Source organism: Polypterus senegalus, chromosome 4 (assembly GCF_016835505.1).
Source record: "Polypterus senegalus isolate Bchr_013 chromosome 4, ASM1683550v1, whole genome shotgun sequence".
NCBI lineage: Eukaryota > Metazoa > Chordata > Cladistia > Polypteriformes > Polypteridae > Polypterus > Polypterus senegalus.
Window position 1 is genome coordinate 135,527,982 of NC_053157.1, and position 19,806 is coordinate 135,547,787.

The 19,806-nt window shown below is 38.9% G+C and overlaps 1 protein-coding gene across 5 annotated transcripts in view; it reads left to right on the plus strand.

The window, feature by feature from the left end:
• tbc1d1 (TBC1 (tre-2/USP6, BUB2, cdc16) domain family, member 1) overlaps window positions 1–14,439 on the plus strand; it is a 294,800-nt gene extending 280,361 nt beyond the window's left edge. For all 5 annotated transcript variants that reach the window (XM_039751281.1, XM_039751283.1, XM_039751284.1 and 2 more), the window contains 2 exons: window positions 9,990–10,166; window positions 11,845–14,439. In XM_039751281.1, coding sequence (XP_039607215.1) covers window positions 9,990–10,166; window positions 11,845–12,057 — 390 coding nt within the window. In that variant the 3' untranslated portion in view covers window positions 12,058–14,439. The remainder of the gene's footprint in view (window positions 1–9,989; window positions 10,167–11,844) is intronic.
• The last annotated feature ends 5,367 nt before the right edge of the window (window positions 14,440–19,806 follow it).

Here is a 19,806-nt window from a genome sequence, read left to right on the forward strand (position 1 = left end):
TGGGATAGCAGGCTGTTTGCTGATTGTGCTGATCGACATGTTTACAAAGCAAAATACGCTGATGGAGAGGTGCAAAGGAATTTAAGGTGGCCCGGGATTACAAATTTTTTCGTAGGCTTCAGGGACTCTACTGTTAATATATAGTGTACTGTATGTCTTTTGGATGTGAAAGAACCACAGTACCTAGAAAAAAGTACAGAAGAGAACAAACACTGAAGAGCAAAAACAGTCCCTATAGCTGCGTTCACTCCTAGAACTACAATGATGCAGTGCTGGCTGTTGTATTACCATGCCACTTTATTTTATAATTTTGTTTTATTGCTGAAATTCATTCACATTTCAATTCTAACAAAAGAACAATGTTCAGTTAAAGTATGATAATTTGTCATTTGAACTTCTGACTTTTGTAATGTCGTTTAATTAAAAAACATTCTGTTGTACTTTGCTATTAAAGTGAGTTCATATGCTATAGGCACAGTATACAGTAGTTATCTTAATCTTTTTGGGAGTCATTAATTCCCATGAACGATGTGTATAGATAAACAGTGTTCTTGGAAATGAGGACCAAGTAAGAGTTCTATTTTATAAAATATTAGTGCATGGAGAGCTTTCGAATATTCTTTTATTAAATAATATATTTTCTAGTGCTTAATATGTGTTTAAGATCCTGTGGAATGGTTTACTTTTTAATTGTAAAATAAATTACTCTAGGGAGAATTTCTAATCTTTGTATCGACACCTCTGTAACTATTTGTCAGAATGGGGCATAGCCTCCATTCATATAACATGCTTTTTTTTTTTTTTCCCTGTCCTCATCCATCTTATTTATTGCTTAAGCTTTACTGTGCCTTTAGATTCTATGCTTTACTTGCTTTCGGATACCTTTCCATGAGCCTTTTATACCTTCTATTTTTGAATCTGTGATTGTTTTTGGTTTACAAAACATTAAATACTTACAGTACAGTTTTGCCTTTTACCTGCCTTGACTCCTGCTTTCTTGTGTCTGTTATCCTACTCCTGATTGTCTGGGTCTGCTCATTTAGTTTTGTTAGCTGTGCTAGCCAAGTACTATTGGTTATTGTTCCCATACTGCATATGTTGATATCAGAAGGTCACACCAATTAATCAACTTCCTCTGAAGGTGTGGTCTATCAGAGTGAAAATTACATCCTTGAGCAACAAGCTGTAGTTCAGGCAGAGGGCATGTTTGAAGTATAGTCTCCTCATTTAGAACTTATGAAACTGCTTTCTCCAATGATAAGCCATCTAAAAAGTATACTGTAAGCATATATAGCAAAAGTCTGTCATCAGAACTGGTGTTTAGTATACCGGCAAATATTGTTGGGAAAAAAGGTTAAATGCAAAAGTAGTTTTAAATGTTTAGTGTGACTATTTCAGGAGTGATAGGAGACTACATGTGCTCGGTTCATCTGGCTGCATGTGTATAGCACTTAAAACACTATTTTCTGATTAATTTTTCAGTTGGGCATGTTCTATACCCTCCTCAAACACACAAACACATACATCAACACATAGGCCTTCACAGACTGTAATTGCAAAGTCATGCAGCAAACATGTGAAATAAAAACAGCTTTTTACCCTAAAGGAGTTTCTGTCTTCCATTCATTTATTTATGTATTTGTATGCTTATTTATCTGTTAATGTATTAGTGTAGGATTGCTGGAAAAATATCTGAGGGGCATACCACCGTAATTCCTTGTAAAACTAATAAAGAGATTACATAAAAAAGAAAAAAATAATTTTCTGGTTATAGTTGCTTTGAATATGTATTTCCCAAAAAAATATTTTGCAGCCTATCTACACTTCAGTAGTAAGATAATACAATACAATACAATACAATTTATTTTTTGTATAGCCCAAAATCACACAGTGAAGTGCCTCAATGGGCTCTAACAAGCCCCCCAGCCTTGACTCTCTAAGAAGACAAGAAAAAACTCCCAAAAAAAACCCTTTTAGGGAAAAAATGGAAGAAACCTTGGGAAAGGCAATTCAAAGAGAGACCCCTTTCCAGGTAGGTTGGGCGTGCAGTGGGTGTCAAAAAGAAGGGGGTCAATACAATACAGTACAATACACAGAACAGAACAAATCCTCAATACAGTATAAAAATAAACATTTTAGAAGTACGGAGTAGAATTTAACAGTAGATGATATTGCATAATATGATTTGGATTATAATCCAAGCATACTGTCACAGTAAACAATATCAGACTAATGTGATTTTCCCACTTGTGTTTATTTAATTTATGTGATTATCAACAAAATGGGAAACCAAATTTTAATGTGAAATGTGATGTACTAGAATGCAGTTTCTTGTCTGTAAGTATTATAAACTGTGGTTCAGAATTATACAAATTCAATAAAGTGTCCGGCATATTCTGGCTATATTAAAATAGCTTTGTCACTAAAACTATCAAGTAAGTATGCAAATTATTTTAAGGTCTAGAAATTGCAAATGATTATAACCTGTCTAAATAAACAAAATCACATTATTATTATTATTATTATTATTATTATTATTATTATTATTATTATTGCTTATTTGTTGCAAGAATACTTGATTATCTTTGAGTTGCCAGTGTAGGGGTATGTAGAGGTATATTCTATCCTAAATATGAATCAATGATAAAGCATATCATAGTATTTCAAAATTTGATTGATATATATGAAAATGGATAATTCACAACAATATAAGAAACATTGTAATGTATGACAGAATGTGTGAGTAGTCAGCTTTGTGAACAATTAATCATCCCAGAAGCTTGTCTAACTTTCATTACTTCATTTACATTTTGTGTACTACTGCACTTACGGCAGGGGTTAATGTATATAATTAATCCTACATGCTTTTATTTGTTATTCATATGGCTTGAAACATATCCAGATTTAGGACAAGAACATAATATAGAGTAAACAAAATCTAAAATATGTGTTAGTGATGGTTGACTCATTCCATAGACAATTGAAGGTGGGTATATTTTATTTATTATTGCCATAGTCTGTGAGGAATCATTGCATAATACTGCTTCATCAGGATTGATTTATTTACCCATAAAAATTGATGTTGCAAAATGTCTATATAACTTTAATTTTGCTATTGAAGTAACGTCAAATATGAACATTTCCCAGATCAACCTAATAGCTGAATGAGTTCATTAAGAGATCATCTCATAATTAACAAGTTTTCCAAAGTTCTTCCCAGATAGTCAGATTTCAGCTGATAATGAAAGATTTAGAGATTTTCAAGTGATACTGAGTTTAAAAAGACTGATTTTAAATAAGCCCCATGAGTTAGAAGCAATTTAGCCCAGCAAAATTAAAGAAACCTGTAATTTTGTTGTAAGTTTTTTGAGATATATTTTTCAGGATTTGCTGTTTACCCGGCAACTGCTTAAGGAGTGAACATTTGCAAATTCTATTGTATGGAAAAGGTGATTGAACGAACCTTGGGAACTAAAGGCTATTTTTCCTAACATGTATCACATGCAAATTAATATAAACAATTATAAGTGACTAAGCAGGAAATCTGGTAGTCTACTGTGGTTTCTTTAGTAAGTGGTTAACAAATTGCAAGAGGCAGAATTCAGAAATGCATCTTAACCAAATGGAAATTAAGAGGTAAAATGATAGAGATGTTAATAACACGTGGAAAACCGTGCATGCCAGACATGAATTTAAAATCACATCCACAATGAGATTACAGAGGCATAAAATAAAGTTGATTAATTTTTAGGCGGCATTTGTTTACAAATTAGGTAACTGATAATGCTAGTCACCAAGTAGTGCATATTTGGTGAATTTCAACTCTGAATTTACTGGTATTCTGGACATGATAGATGAATAGGAAATGGCAAGATATGTTGGACTGAAGTGGCCAGTGCTGGCCTAAATACTATATCTTATATTATTAGTATGTGAATTTCCCCTTGGGGATTAATAAAGTATCTATCTATCTGCCTATCTGTCTGTCTGTTTGCCTGCCTGCCTGCCTGTCTGTCTAATAAAGTTGGCAGAAGAAATCCCTCCTAAGTGTTATAAAACAATGAGGAACTGGAATGGCTTATCTTGTGCTGTTGAAAAAGGGAAATCCTTAGGTGTTTAATTTCACCCTAGTCAGTTGCTGCCTTACATTTATCAGGATGTTTGATAGCACACACATGATAGGCAGGTTTACACTTAAATGTATCTCATTGAGTTTTTTTTTTAATGATTGGTTCCTTTGCACAACTATCTGTTACATCTATACTAATAAAAGGCAAAGCCCTCACTGACTCACTCACTCACTCACTGACTGACTCATCACTAATTCTCCAACTTCCCGTGTAGGTAGAAGGCTGAAATTTGGCAGGCTCATTCCTTACAGCTTCCTTAAAAAAGTGGGGCAAGTTTCATTTTGAAATTCTACGCATAATGGTCATAACTAGAAGCTATTTTTCTCCATTTACTGTAATGGAGTTGAGCGCGAAAGTCGTGGGGGGCGGAGTTTAATGTGACATCATCACGCCTCCCACGTAATCACGCAGTACGTATAAAGCCAGGAAGAGCTCCAAAAAGCGCTGAAGAAAACATACATTATATAATTAAGAAGGCAGCGAAACAATTAGAAGCGAGCGAGTGACATATAAAACCATATTCAGCGGCTCACGTGAACTGACGCAGTGCGCAGACAAAAAGCAACAGTTCCAAAGAGTGCTGAACAAAAACCGAATTACACTGCTACGCTCAAATAGACAAACCACACGCCGTGGCGCAATAGTAGAGCCTTCGCCTCTAGCGCCAGCTTCCGGGGTTCGATTCACGAGAGGGGATGCACTAAGTATGTACGCGCGCTTCCCGATACATTTTAGCCTCGCATCCCCTTGGTTTGAGAAAAAATATGCGGTTAACGCAGAAAGACAGATCACCAATTGAAGCTTTTTGAATAATGGATACTTTATTCGCGATCAATGATTGTTTTGGTAAAGCCATACTCAGTGTATTCATTAGATGAACGGTAAAAAAGTAAGAGCGAGGGGAAGATGACTTATTGAGGCACGCAGGCAAAACCACAATAGCATGCGGGCTCGATGTACTGTAGTGCGCGTCAACTCGATCTGAATTGCGCGATCACATTTGAAAAAATATATATTTTCAAGTTCTATTTAGTCGATATGTGTCAAACTCAAGGCCTGCAGGCCACATCCGGCCCGGCGTGTAATTATATCCGGCCCGCGAGATCATTTTATATACTGTATTATTGTTATTAATGGCCCGGGGATATGAAGCACTGGTAACACAATAAACTACAGATCCCATAATGCAGCACTTCAGCTGCCTTGCCGAACACTTACCGCGTTAATCAAGTCTAGCTTATGAAGCTGCAAGTTATTGCGAAGCTAACCCACACGATGCCGAAGAGAAAAGGTGATTCTGAACATAGAGCCTTTAAAACCGATGGGAGGCTGAGTATATGTTTACATTTGTGGAGCTAATGTGGCTGTAATTACAGAATTTACTCTAAGACGGCACTATGAGACAAAACATCAAGATAACCTAAAAGACCTGAATGCAATGCACAAGATACAGAAATTAGAAGAGTTAAAGAAGAATCTGACACTTAAGCAGACGTTTTTACCCGTGCAAAATCACAAAGTGATTTCAAGTGAAGCTACTTTTATGGGAGACACAAATGCACCAGTGCAACTTGCCCTACTTTCCCTGTTGCCAAGTAATGTTGAACCAAGTCGACACTACGGTGTTCCCAAATATGCACTTTGTTCATAAACTGAGCGCACTGCGCACTGAGTTCGCACGGCGCTTTGGTGACTTTGAAGAACAAAAAAAGAATTTTGAGTTGTTTCGCAACCCATTTGCCGTTGATGTGGAAACTGCACCTGTGCAGATTCAGATGGAGGTGATTGAGCTGCAGTGTAATGGCACACTAGTACGATACTGCACGGCCCGCACAGTTTATTCACTCCATTCCCGCACAAATGCTCCAGCTCCGTCTACATACGGCTCGAACCTTGTGCATGTTTGGTAGCACATATCTGTGTGAGAAGCTCTTCTCAGTGATGAACACTAACAAAACAGCACACAGGAGTCGCCTCACTGATGAGCACCTGCAGTCCATCCTGAGAATTTCCACAACACAGAACCTCACACCAAACATAAACGAACTTGTTGCGAAAAAAAGATGCCAGGCTTCCAAATCTGATAAAATGACATAAGAGCAAAGACAACTGAATGATTTGATTTGTTATTGCTGAAAATAACACATTTTATTTATGTTTACAGGTTTTGTTATGCACCATGTTCATATTTGAATTTGTATAATTTTGACAGGATATATTTTTATAGAGAGCGATATTACATTTGCAGGAGGGTTCTCAGATTGGTAAATGAGTAAACTGGTAAACAGTTTTTCCACCTCTTGTAATTTCTTTCTTTACTTCGATTTCAATTTTCTTCAAAACTTTCTTCTCACCACTCTTCACTTGCTTAGAAGCCAATAGATGGAGAACAATGAACAGAGCTCTTGCAGCGGCTCGCTCGCTCTCTCTCTCTTTCTTTCTTTCTCAGGCTGCCTGTGGTGGGGGGGATGGTGCGCTAGCACGTACAGCCTGCAGATAGGCAGGCAAACACGTGCAGCAATCTCCTCCTCCCACTCCCCAGCAGGCACGTGGAATTGGGGGGATGGTTGGCTTGCACTTACTGGCTGCAGATAGGCAGGCAAACAGTGCAGCAATCTCCTCCTCCCCCTCCCCAGCAGGCACGTGCTCGCTCGCTCTTGCTCTTTCTCTCTCTCTCTCTCTCTCAGCTCAGCTCAGGCAGGCAAGGGAAACTGTTTTGTTCGTATACCGAGTGTGTGGTTGTGAACTAAGGCAAAAGTTTGGGGAGCTTTTTGGTCGTGAACCGAGTTGTACGTGAACCGAGGTTCCACTGTGTATATATATATATATATATATATATATATATATATATATGTGTTTCTCTCTGTGTGTATGTATATGTGTACATGTGAACGAGTTGTACGTGAACCGAGGTTCCACTGTGTATATATATATATATATATATATATATATATATATATATATATATATATATATGCCAGCAACACTCATGACAATAACAAAACAATTACATTGTCAATCATGTTACATTATTATTAAAATGTTTCCTTTTCTTTTTACTTCTCCGCTGCCAAGCGCGGGTATTTTGCTATATATATATATATAGGTAGATAGATATGACAACAACACTCATATCAATGACAAAACAATTACATTAACAATCAAGTTACGTTACTTTTAAAATTTTTCCTTTTCTTTTTCATAACTTCTTTAACACAGTACTTCTCCACTGCGAAGCGCGGGTATTCTGCTAGTCTTGAATACTTTACTTAGCACATTTACAAATTTGTTCACATATTTGCTAAGATGAAGCATTTTCAGATGCAGTATTACAGTTATTACAGTTATTGGCTCCATTCTGCATGTGTAAAATGGGTTACTGTTGTCCAAGAAACACTAGCATTCAAATATTTAGGAAGAAAAATAAAATTCATCCATAAGAAGTGCATAATGTCCTGGTATTAAGTTCAAAATACATTGTCTACCATTCTACACTCACCTAAAGGATTATTAGGAACACCTGTTCAATTTCTCATTAATGCAATTATCTAATCAACCAATCACATGGCAGTTGCTTCAATGCATTTAGGGGTGTGGTCCTGGTCAAGACAATCTCCTGAACTCCAAATTGAATGTCAGAATGGGAAAGAAAGGTGATTTAAGCAATTTTGAGCATGGCATGGTTGTAGGTGCCTAACGGCCGGTCTGAGTATTTCACAATCTGCTCAGTTACTGGGATTTTCATGCACAGCCATTTCTAGGGTTTACAAAGAATGGTGTGAAAAGGGAAAAACATCCAGTATGCGGCAGTCCTGTGGACGAAAATGCCTTGTTGATGCTAGAAGTCAGAGGAGAATGGGCCAACTGATTCAAGCTGATAGAAGAGCAACTTTGACTGAAATAACCATTCGTTTCAACCGAGGTATGCAGCAAAGTATTTGTGAAGCCACAACACCAACAACCTTGAGGCGGATGGGCTACAACAGCAGAAGACCCCACCGGGTACCACTCATCTCCACTACAAATAGGAAAAAGAGGCTACAATTTGCACAAGCTCACCAAAATTGGACAGTTGAAGACTGGAAAAATGTTGCCTGGTCTGATGAGTCTTGATTTCTGTTGAGACATTCAAATGGTAAAGTCAGAATTTGGCGTAAACAGAATGAGAACAAGGATCCATCATGCCTTGTTACCACTGTGCAGGCTGGTGGTGGTGGTGTAATGGTGTGGGGGATGTTTTCTTGGCACACTTTAGGCCCCTTAGTGCCAATTGGGCATCGTTTAAATTCCACGGGCTACCTGAGGATTGTTTCTGACCATGTCCATCCCTTCATGACCACCATGTACCCATCCTCTGATGGCTACTTCCAGCAGGATAATGCACCATGTCACAAAACTCGAATCATTTCAAATTGGTTTCTTGAACATGACAATGAGTTCACTGTACTAAAATGGCCCCCACAGTCACCAGATCTCAACCCAATAGAGCATCTTTGGGATGTGGTGCAATGGGAGCTTCGTGCCCTGGATGTGTATCCCACAAATCTCCATCAACTGCAAGATGCTATCCTATCAATATGGGCCAACATTTCTAAAGAATGCTTTCAGCACCTTGTTGAATCAATGCCACGTAGAATTAAGGCAGTTCTGAAGGCGAAAGGGGGTCAAACACCGTATTAGTATGGTGTTCCTAATAATCCTTTAGGTGAGTGTATATGTAATGCAATATGTTGAAGGTGGTTTTACTGAAGTGCATGTTTCAATGCAAGTTAGTACAAAATTTTAAAATATAAAAATCATCAGGATTTGGGAATGGACCCATTTTTTTGGAGTTTGGAACTGATAGACAGACCACACAAGTTCAGCCCATTAGAAGTTTAGCTTTTAGTAGGCAATTCTTGTGTGCTTTCCTTTTTAAAAGTTTGAATATTCCGATTACATTGTTATAGTCATATTGCCTTTGATGCTTTTAGTTTTTCATTTGATCAGAGTAAACTTAGCGATGAAACATTCATAAAATAAGAATCCGTTGGTAATCAAATAAAAAAATACAGATCCAAAACTCCAAAAGTCTTATAAAAACATGTCACTGTGCTAAAGAGTCACTCTTCCTTTATTCCACAACATGTTTAAAAGGAACTATATATTGTTTTAGAAAATTTAAATGAAATTGATTCCAGTTATCTCAAGGGCTTAAGTATTTAGACCGTGGTACCCTGCTATTTCTGAGTTTTCATACATGAAAGAAATCATTCAGAGACGATTATAATAGCCTTACCATTAGCCTCTATCTGTGCACTGCTAAAGCAAGTGTGAAATTTTCTGAATAATAGTTTGAGCCTATTTACAGTAGAAATCATTAATCACTTGGTATATCTAAAAAAGGTATTGAAATAAAAAGTAAGTAACATTCTAGCAAAGTCGAAGACATGGTGATAATTCCTATATTTGGCAAAGGAGTAGAACTATAATATATGAAAGTATTGGGATTTTCTTCTTAGCATCATTGACAAATTAATCAAGAAATGGAAGCTGAATCTTAAGAAACACCCTCTGAAACTTTTGAATATTTTGCATGAAATCACTAAATGATGTATTGTTTATTTTAATGTGTCTAATTCAGAGTGTATTACTTATAGTTAGTGCACTGGTTAAAAATAAATTAAATCACACTTTCAAAGCTTCCTTCTAAGAAAGAAATATATAATGGATTTATGGATATGCTACACTAATTTCTAATAATAAATGCAGATGAGATGTGTGACGTCTGTATGAATTCTGTTTGTGTGCCCATTTTCACTCTTAATTTGTAGTCTTTCTAATTAATTCTTTTGTAGTAAATGGAGTACTTTTTTACAGGTATTTAAAATGGATATCTCAAAACAACTGTTGGCCTATGAAGTTGAATACCATGTACTACAAGATGAATTAATGGATTCCTCTTTGCCACTAAGTGACAATGCGAAAATGGAGAAGTTGGAGAGAACCAATACCAACCTTAGACAGCAAAATATAGACCTTCTTGAAGAATTACAGGTTTGCTCTTTTTCATTGCCTTGATTAACTGCAAGCTTCTATCTCTTTAGGTTTTGAAAACTTGACTAAAATGAGATTAGAATTATTATCAAGTCATGTTTTTTATCATGTGTAAATAGTACAATAAAATATTTACTTACATGTCTCTTCAGAGTACAATATCAAGTAAACAAATAAATGTACAATTGTCTGTCTGTCTGTCTGTCTACACCATAGGATACTATTTTCTAAATCCACCGACAGCAGAGTTGCGGGAGGCTGTTGTCAATCAGTCAGTTTTTAAAGGAGATATGTTGGAAGCGGGAAAATTAGGCAAGCATAAGGATCTAACTGGCTTTGTCAAGGGCCTAATTGTGATGGCTAGGCAGCTGCGTCAGAGAATCTCCAAAATGGCAGGTCTTCTAGAGTTGTTCCCCTATGCAGGGGTTAATACTTAAAAAAAAAAAAAAAAAAGTGGTCCAAGGAATGACAACAAGTGAACCAGTGACAGGTTGAAGGATGCCCAAGGCTCATTGATGCATAAGGGGAGCAAAGGATAGACCATCTAGTCCAGTCCCACAGATGTGCTGCTGAGGCACAACTTGCTGAAAAACGTAATGATGGCCACAAGAGAAAACTGTTAGAACACACAGGGCATCACAGCTTGCTGTTTATGGGAATGCATAGCCGCAGACCGGTCAGAGTGCCCATGCTGACCTCTGTCTACCACCAAAAGCGCCTACAATATGGACATGGACATCAGACTTGGACCATGGAGCAAAGGAAAAATATAACAAAAAACAAATATGTCTACTTAGCCCAATTAACTTCATAGGTCCCATTTTGTGAAAGATATCCCAAAATAGCTACTACAGCACCAAGTTATTTTTCAGTCTAAAAATAAATGCTGTCTTTACTAGTAAACTAGAATTCAAGTTTCTAAAAGCTCTACATTTACGGCAGCCACCCCCTATGACCAGAAGATAACAAGCCATGTTTTTTTGCTAAGGAACATTGATGTGGTAGTTCTCATGCTGACTGTATCCTGATCTGATGAGGATAGGAGGGCCTTCTCTTTTAAAGAGTAGCAAATTTAGTCCTCAGGTGTCCAAACAAGATAATCTTCTGGCTTCAACTGGTCACCTCTGTTTACCTGAATAGCCAGAATCCAAGGCCACCAGAACAAATGTCACAACTACAAAGTCGATCATTGACCATTCCTCTGGGTTTTGTGGTACTGGCTACATTTACAACACACCTATCTTCAGACATGGTTGTTTTAGACAATTCAATAACAAGTCTCCACCTGGACTCCGATCAGGGAAACTTTTTCTCCACCAATGGTATTTTGATTTATTTTCTATTAAAGTCACATGTCCAGTTTATCTTTCATTGTTCTAACATTTTTTTAAATCTTACTTAACAAAATTGAAATTTTTTTAGTTCAGTTTTCCTGATTGTGAATCCTTGCCCAGCTGCTAAAATTTTTACGTAAGTATTTATAGATAATATTTTTAGGTTTGTTTATATTTGGTGGTATTTAAATTTGAATCAGATACAAGTCAGACAAATAATTTATTTTACCAGATATTTTACGGAGGTGTCTTGACAGTCGGTCTCTTGAAATGAAATATCTTTCCTTATAATGAAACTTTTTTAATTCTTTATTTTTGCAACCATTTTCTTTCTTTGACTTTAGGCTGCTCATGCAAAAATCCATAGTCTTGAAGCACATGTGGAAAACCTCATGGGCAGTGAAGGCAAATTAAAGCAGACCATCCAGACCCTGGAACTAGAGAGGGCTGCTCTGTTGAACACTATTGAAGACCTGCGGGCACAGATGGCAAGCACGGCCACAACTGACAGTCAAATTTTGGGAAGGACTGAGACACATGAAGATGGCCAAAACTAACATCCCATTGACTCTCCTGTTCTAAAATAACACTTCCTGTCTATTAAGAGTCATGAGCACATCTAGTAACTGAGAAAATGTGGTCAAAAGGTGGCCAAAAGTCAAACCCATGTTGGAAGGTTCTTCATACAGATACTACATACTGCTTTAGATGTTTCTATATAGTAACACAAGACACAGATTTGAATGTACAGTATACTCTCTTTGCTTTTATAAGCACAAGTAACCATTGCTGTTTATTTTATGTATTATTGCTACTTGTGCAGAACAATTGACAAATTGAAATGCTGTCATTACAAAGGAAAGTAATATTTTGAATTTTGATCACTATTGTAGTTATATGTTTTTATACAATATTTTAATATTGCAATTAGTAAATATGTTTGATTTTTAGTGTTCTTTATATTTATCTGTACTATATTTAATCAAACTCCATGCACTGTATTCATATTTTACATTTCGTGTGACTGTTTCTTGAAGTTAGTTACTTTTAACAGAGATGTGTGTCTTTGACAAAATCCTAATTCATTTTAGTTTCAATTAGGGCAATGCACCATTTTTCCCTGATGTACAGTATTAGTAATAAAATGTCAAATCACTGAAAGTAAAAATTATGTAGAATGTTGAGCAGACAGAACAAGAATGGGAGGTTGCTGTCTTTTCATTATGCTGATGTCTCCATGCCTATTTATAAAATTTAATTTACTAGGTCATAGTTTCAAAGGGCTTGCCTAAGTACTTTATGAGAGCTCTTTTTTCAGAGATAGCTTGGAGTTGTTAACCTGTAATGGGAGAAAAGCTTGAACTCTTGTGAACTGTAAAGTATGTAGCAGCCATGTGAACCCATCAGACTGCACATTTGTGCTTTAAATTTAATTGAAAGCAACATTAATACAGTATATTTCTGTATAGTTCTGCCATTATAAAAAAGGCACTTTGTTTTCAAGTTCAGTTGTGTGTATGATACTGTGTTTATGTGGTCTTGTCTGCTTAGAAGAATGTATCCTAGATCTCAGTGATTAACGAGATTTAAGGCAGGAAGGGACATGACATGAATTTGGTGAATGCTAAATCATCTGTTATTTGTGTACAGAGGTCAAATTAAGGAGACCTAAGATGTAAAAGTAAAATATTTGGTTAACAAAATCCTCATACCAAAGAATGCATAACAAGTGTGTCAGGATTTTCAAGTCCTATTAGCTGTTATGTTAAATAATGTGTTTTGCTGTGAACCCAAATGTGGTGTAAGCCACATGTCTGCTGATTTGCATAGATAAGGTCAAAGATCTGTTGGATTTCTGGCAAAACATTTATCTCTTCAAATCTATATTACAATATTAATTTATCCTGATATGAAAGTACATTTAGAGGTGATTTCCAAAGTCAGCTGGAAAATCAATTCATAATGATATTTGAAATAAGATGTTTGTTGCCCTGGGACAGCTGTTGAACATGTCAAAACTGTCATAAAGAAAGCCTGCTCAACTCATTTCTTTTCGAAACAGCACTTTTATCTTTGTACAGTATTTTAAATATTAATTGGTTTATACAGAAGCTTTATTATTTCAATAAGATGCAATGCAAAAAAAAGTCATTAATGTTATTCTAGGGTTTCAACCAACAGAAATCCTGCAGCATTTTACTCCATTGACTGCATTTGACTTGATGTGATGAATACTTGAAATAATTAAATGTTCAGTTTTTATCAGTATTATTTCTCACAATGTTTTTCTGTTTCTTTTTGATTGATTATTTTATTAGTGTATATTTTTTATAAGTCTAATGTAATGACAGAGTATCAATAATAGCCTTCTAGGTTAGGCTTTTGAACTTTGTAATCATTTCTCCATTTTGTGTTTTTTTTCTGAAGTTCTCCTCTTGCTTTTTGTAAGTTTTTTTTTAGATTGAGGTACACAGATGTATCACATTGCAGGAATGAGAAAAGAAGTTGATAAATGCATCTTGTATGAGGTACAGTAGTCATAAGGATTGTGCATATAAAAGTTTAATTAGCACAGTTAAAAACGTGGACTGAAAAGAGTACCCTGTTGCAGAAACTTAATGCTCATTTGGGAGACATTACATTCATCAATTTTAACAATTTTATTACTATATATAAATGTGCACGTAAGATGAATGCAACATCAGTGTTTAAAAATATGCAGTATAAAAGAAACCATACTAATAGAAAAAATAATGTGTTTATTCCAGTACTCACACAGGTGATTTGGCTTGTCCTTAGTCTTATTGGGCTAACTGTAAAGATGGCTCTTTTAGGTGGTATACTTAACTACTTAAGCACAAGGTGACCTGCTGGCGGGACGCCACCATATTTCAAAGTTATTTGTGTATGTTGCAATAAAAACCACAATTCATTCAAAAGCAATAATTTTATTTTATGTACCCAAGGTTATCATCGTTTAAATAAATCATAGGTTGTCATGTTGCCTACTCTGTTTCATTAGTAAATGCAATTTGCACATTTATATGCCAAGGAAATCATCACGTTACAGCTGAGTGAATCTGCTTTTATCAAAGATCCTACCGATGGCATACCGCATACAATGAAAGACTGATTGCTATTAGATATCTGAGTTTTAGACTTTTCAATGATGTCTACTTGTCTATGATTGGTCAATTGTACTACAGGAGATAGGAACTATATTGCTTATGCGACAGCTAATTTTTACACATGTTTATGCATTGTTGCACACAATCTTCTGTGAAAGTGCATGTGGATTGTTTTGTTGATGTGCAGTAAGACTAGGGAAATGTCATCTTCTTCTTGAAAAAAAAGGAAGTCTTAGAAAATATACAGAATGCAAGTGGTATGGAATATTAACCCTGAGTCGCAGGCTACCTTTCATTTGTAAATACTGCTTAGTATAGCATATCAGCGTATACTTTTATACTTCAAGCATCAAGGGTTCATTCACAAGAATGCTGCACATTCGGTCTGTGTTAATTTCCTGACAAGTGCTCTTCCAGTTTCAACTTTGCATACGTGCTCAAAGTTTCACGTAAGGAGCCCTTTGATTTAATGTCACTGTCCATGGAAACATTCACAAAGGACCACTCTTCAATCAAATGTATTTGTATCACACTGCTACATGCAGTTTTACATGGAGACCACAGCCTCTCCCCCCATCACAACTACAATCACACAGCCCTAACGTTCATGGGGATCACCATTCAATCTAATGTCATAGAACCACACCACACCATGCCAGCACTTGCAGTTTCATGTAGGGAACCTGGCCTCCTTCCTTTTGATCAAAAGTCACAACATCACATCAATGTGCCACGAGTACATGAGTAAAAGAAAGCCGTTTCAGCTAGTGTTCTGCTCACAGCATAATTCCTTCCTGCCACACATTTCTAATTGCCCTTCAACCTCTCTTTGGGTGGTGGGAGAGATGGAAACAAACCCCTGGATGAAGATGGCATGTGTGAGTAGAATAGGTAGGGGGTTAATTATACCATAGGTAAGACTAGTGTGCTTGCAATATCCGTGGCGGCCAATAAAAGGAGTTGTCCCCATCTCTGTAAACAAGCACTGTAAGGATCTGGTATGAAAATGTGTGTATTTGCTTAGTTTATGCCAGACATGAAATACAACAAAAAGCAACAAAAATAAATAAATAAATGAAAAGCGGAACTTCTGTGGGGCAACTGCAACTTTGCAGTACAAAAACCCCAATCCGTTGATCAAAATGTAAGGTTTCTCAGTGAGGTACATAGAAACAGAAGTTGTTTCAAGCACTGAAATGAAAAATAATTTTCAAGGAAAAGGCTTGAATGAGTACATAATTATATGTACAAAGTTACAAATTGTTTAGTTGTTGCATCAGAGTTATATACAATATATACCGTATATATACATATATATATATTGTCACAAAAGCCACAAAGAGCCACAGCAAGGTTTGGGGCAGCCACCCATGTATTTGGTTTCCTGGCTGCAAATTGAGAGTACTGATAGCACTTGTTGTGCACAAAACCGAGTCCAAAACAGAACTGAGGGAAAAGGTGGAGGCTTTTAAAGGGGAAGACAGGAAGTGAGATCAAAGGGGTCGGGCTCATTGAAGGTCTTCAGCCATAGGTTCGAGCCCGGACGTGACATCACAGGGGCCAGAGCCAGCAAGGTCTTCTTCCATAGGCTCGGTCCCGCAAATGACGTCAAGAGGGCCAGGTGGAATCTCCCATGAATGGTCTGCAGGAAAGGGAGAAAAAGAGTCAGTGCACTCTTCCACATCCTGGTATGACTCGGAATTGACCTTAATCAAGGCCTTTAGCTGCCTCCCATGCACACATCGTGAACCCGAGAAAGAGCATCAGCGTTGGCGTGAAGAGTGCCCCGACAATGAATGAGCGAAAACTTGTATGGCTGGAGGTCAAGAAACAATCTGGTGACACGCGGATTCGACTCCTTGTGAAGGGCCATCCACTGTAAATGTGCATGGTCCGTGACAAGGGTGAATTTCCGGCCCAACAGGTAGTACCTCAGCTGAGTAATTGCCCATTTAATCGGCAAAGCCTCTCTCTCCACCGTCGCATACCTAGACTCCTGGCCCAACAGTTTCTGGTTGAGGAATATGATTGGGTGTTCCACACCATCGACGCTTTAGCTCAGCACGGCCCCCAGGCCTGTGTCCGAAGCATCCGTCTGGAAAATAAAAGGTAAAGAAAAGTTAGTTGTTTTCAAAAATGTGTGGACGCAAGGGCCTGCTTCAAGTCACTAAATGCAATGCCTGTCTTTTCAGTCCATACCACAATGTTTGGGGCCCTCTGTCAAATCAGTCAAGGGTGCTGCTCTCTCTGAGAACCAGGGCACAAACCAGCGGTAGTACCCCGCTAACCCGAGGAAGGCTTGTACCTGCCACTTGGTTCGTGGACGGGGTCATTTCAAAATGGCATCTACTTTGGAGCACTGTAGCTTCACGGTACCTCAACCCACCAGGTAGCCTAAATACTTGGCTTCGCTCAATCCAAATAAACATTACTTGGGATTAATCTGAAGCCCGGCCTCACCAAGTGTTCGCAATACTGCTTTTACCTGCTGTTGGTGTTCAATCCATGTGCTGAAACAAATGACCACATCATCCGGGTAGGCAGCACTGTATGAGTTATGAGGCCTGAGCAAAGTGTCCACCAGACGCTGGAAGATTGCTGGAGCCCCGTATAACCCAAATGGAAGGACACAATGCTGCCAGTGTCCGCTAGGGGTGCTAAACACGGTCTTAACCTTCGCAGAGTCCGTTAAAGGAACCTGCCAGTACCCCTTTGTCATGTCCAGTGTGGTCAAATATTGAGCCTCTCCAAGCCTCTTGAGGAGGTCGTCCACTCGTGGCATTGGATAAGCATCAAATTGGGAGACTTGATTAAATCGACAGAAGTCGTCGCAAAACCTCCAACTCCCATTAGGCTTAGCGACCAATACAATGGGAATGGACCAGGGACTGTGACTTTCCTCAAATACACCTAATTCCAGTATGTGCTTGATCTCAAGCTCCACTTCAGCTCTTTTTGCCTCGGAAAGATGATAGTTCTCGGACTGTAACCCTGGGCTCTGTCACAATGTTGTGCTCAATCAGAGAGGTCCTTTCTGGGTTTTCACTCACTACCTCTAGGACAGACAGGATAACTGTTTCCAGCTCCCGTTATTGTCTGGGACTTAAATGTGCACCGAAGTTAAGGCTAGCCATGTGAGCAAAGAGTGAGCGGGGCTGACCGGAGGAGGGATCGGGATCCCTGACCTTCCACGGTTTCAGCAGATTTACATGATAAACCCGCTCCCTCGGCCAAAGATTAGGTTGACTAACCAGAAAGTCAACGAGTCCTTTCCTCTCCTTAACTTTGTAGGGACCTTGCCAATGGGCAAGTAACTTAGAGTGGGAGGTAGGTATTAGGACCATGACCCGATCTCCCGGGCGGAACTCCCAGAGAGACGTGCCACGGTCGTAATATTGGACCTATGCTACTTGTGCCTCTACCAAATCTATCGCGTAATTACACTATATACTCCAGTATGTTTGTAGAGGGAAGAGCCTCTTCTTCACATCCTTCTTTTAGAATATCTAATATGCCCCGGGGTTGTCGCCCATACAATAATTCAAAAGGGGAGAACCCTGTGGAGGCTTGTGGGACTTCCCGGTAGGCAAAAAGGACGAGGGGGAGGAGCTGATCCCAGTTCCTTCCAGCCTCGTTGACCATCTTACGAAGCATTTTTTTGAGAGTCTGATTGAACCCCTCTACCAAACCGTTGGTTTGAGGATAATATACCGCGGTCTTTAGATGCTTTATTTTAACTAACTTGGCAGTCTCCTTGAGCGTCTCCTTGAGGTAAAGGGCACCCCTTGGTTTATCAAGACTTCCTTTAGGAATGTTGACACGCACAAAGACCCCTACCAATTCCTGTTCGATGGCTTTAGAAGTAGCTGAGTGCAACGGAACAGCTTTGGGGTATTTGGTAGTGTAATCCACGAGAACTAAAATGTACTTGTGTCCTCGGGCTAAGGGCTCTAGAGGTCCGACTAAATCGACCTCAATTCTGTGGAAGAGAACATCAATCAGGGGAATAGGAATGAGAGGAGCATGGTCCTTCCTAGGAATTTGTCGCAATTGACACTCCAGGCAGGAAGGTCAAAAGTGATGAACCTCCTCATTGATTCCTGGCCAATAGAAGCAGAGCTTGATTCGCTCCAGGGTTTTCTCGGTGGCCAAAAGGCCACCTAGGATGTGGGCGTGTGCTAACTCACAGACCTGCCGCCGGAAGGTCCGCAGGATTAGCAGTAGCCTTCTCTCCTGCCCATCATGTTCTGCTACGCAATACAGAATGTTATTTTCTAACACAAAGTAAGGACCCTGTGGCATCGACTGGTTAGTGCGCTGGCCATTGATCAGGACCACTGCAGTTTTGGCAGACTTCAGGGAATCGTCAATCCACTGCTCCCTTTTAAAAGAAATTGCAACAGGGAAAAAGGTTCTGGGCCGACCTCAAGGGCCGTGGTTTCCTCCCATTCCATCTCAGCATTGGTGGATGACGTTTTGGACGGCGACAGTCCGGGTGTTGCCACGTCACCCAAGGAGGCCGCTTTGTCTCTCTCCGCCAGCTGGTTGCACGGTGTGGAGGCAGCTTGAGACGACTCATTTCCATCTATAACTAGGCCTAAGTTCTACCCAGGAGTGGTATGTGTCTCACTGCCTTTAATTTTAGACCAATCCCGTCCCAGTATCACCAGATGTGGTGGATTTGGAAGGACAGCCACGTTTAGTTTCCATACCGACCCTTCATAACTGACATACCAGTGGCGGACCTGTACCAGCGGATTTCTTCATGGACTCAGGCTATACTGGTCTTAATCCTTAACCACTGTTGCGGCAGCACAAACCGGCGGGCAACAATGGTAACAAGCTCCGGGTTGTGTTGGGGGGGGGTTTGGGGGGGCTAGGTTTTGGGACATACTCTGGTTGAGTTCGACAAAGAGATGGTTCTGTTCCCTTAGATTATGAGGTCATCCTTTGTGTCTCCAGAAGCTGTATGAGCTCTGTCACGTTCTTAAACTGCTTACCCCAGACCGGCTGGGTGAAGCCACGGGGAAGTGCTTTCAGGAGCAGATAGCAGGCTACCTGCTCTATTATTTGGTTAGGCTTGTTCTCATGTGGCTGTAACCACTGCCCTACCATTACTCAGACGGACCAGGCTTGTTTGTGGGTCGGCCGCTCTGAGTCCAACTTCCAGTTTTCTTA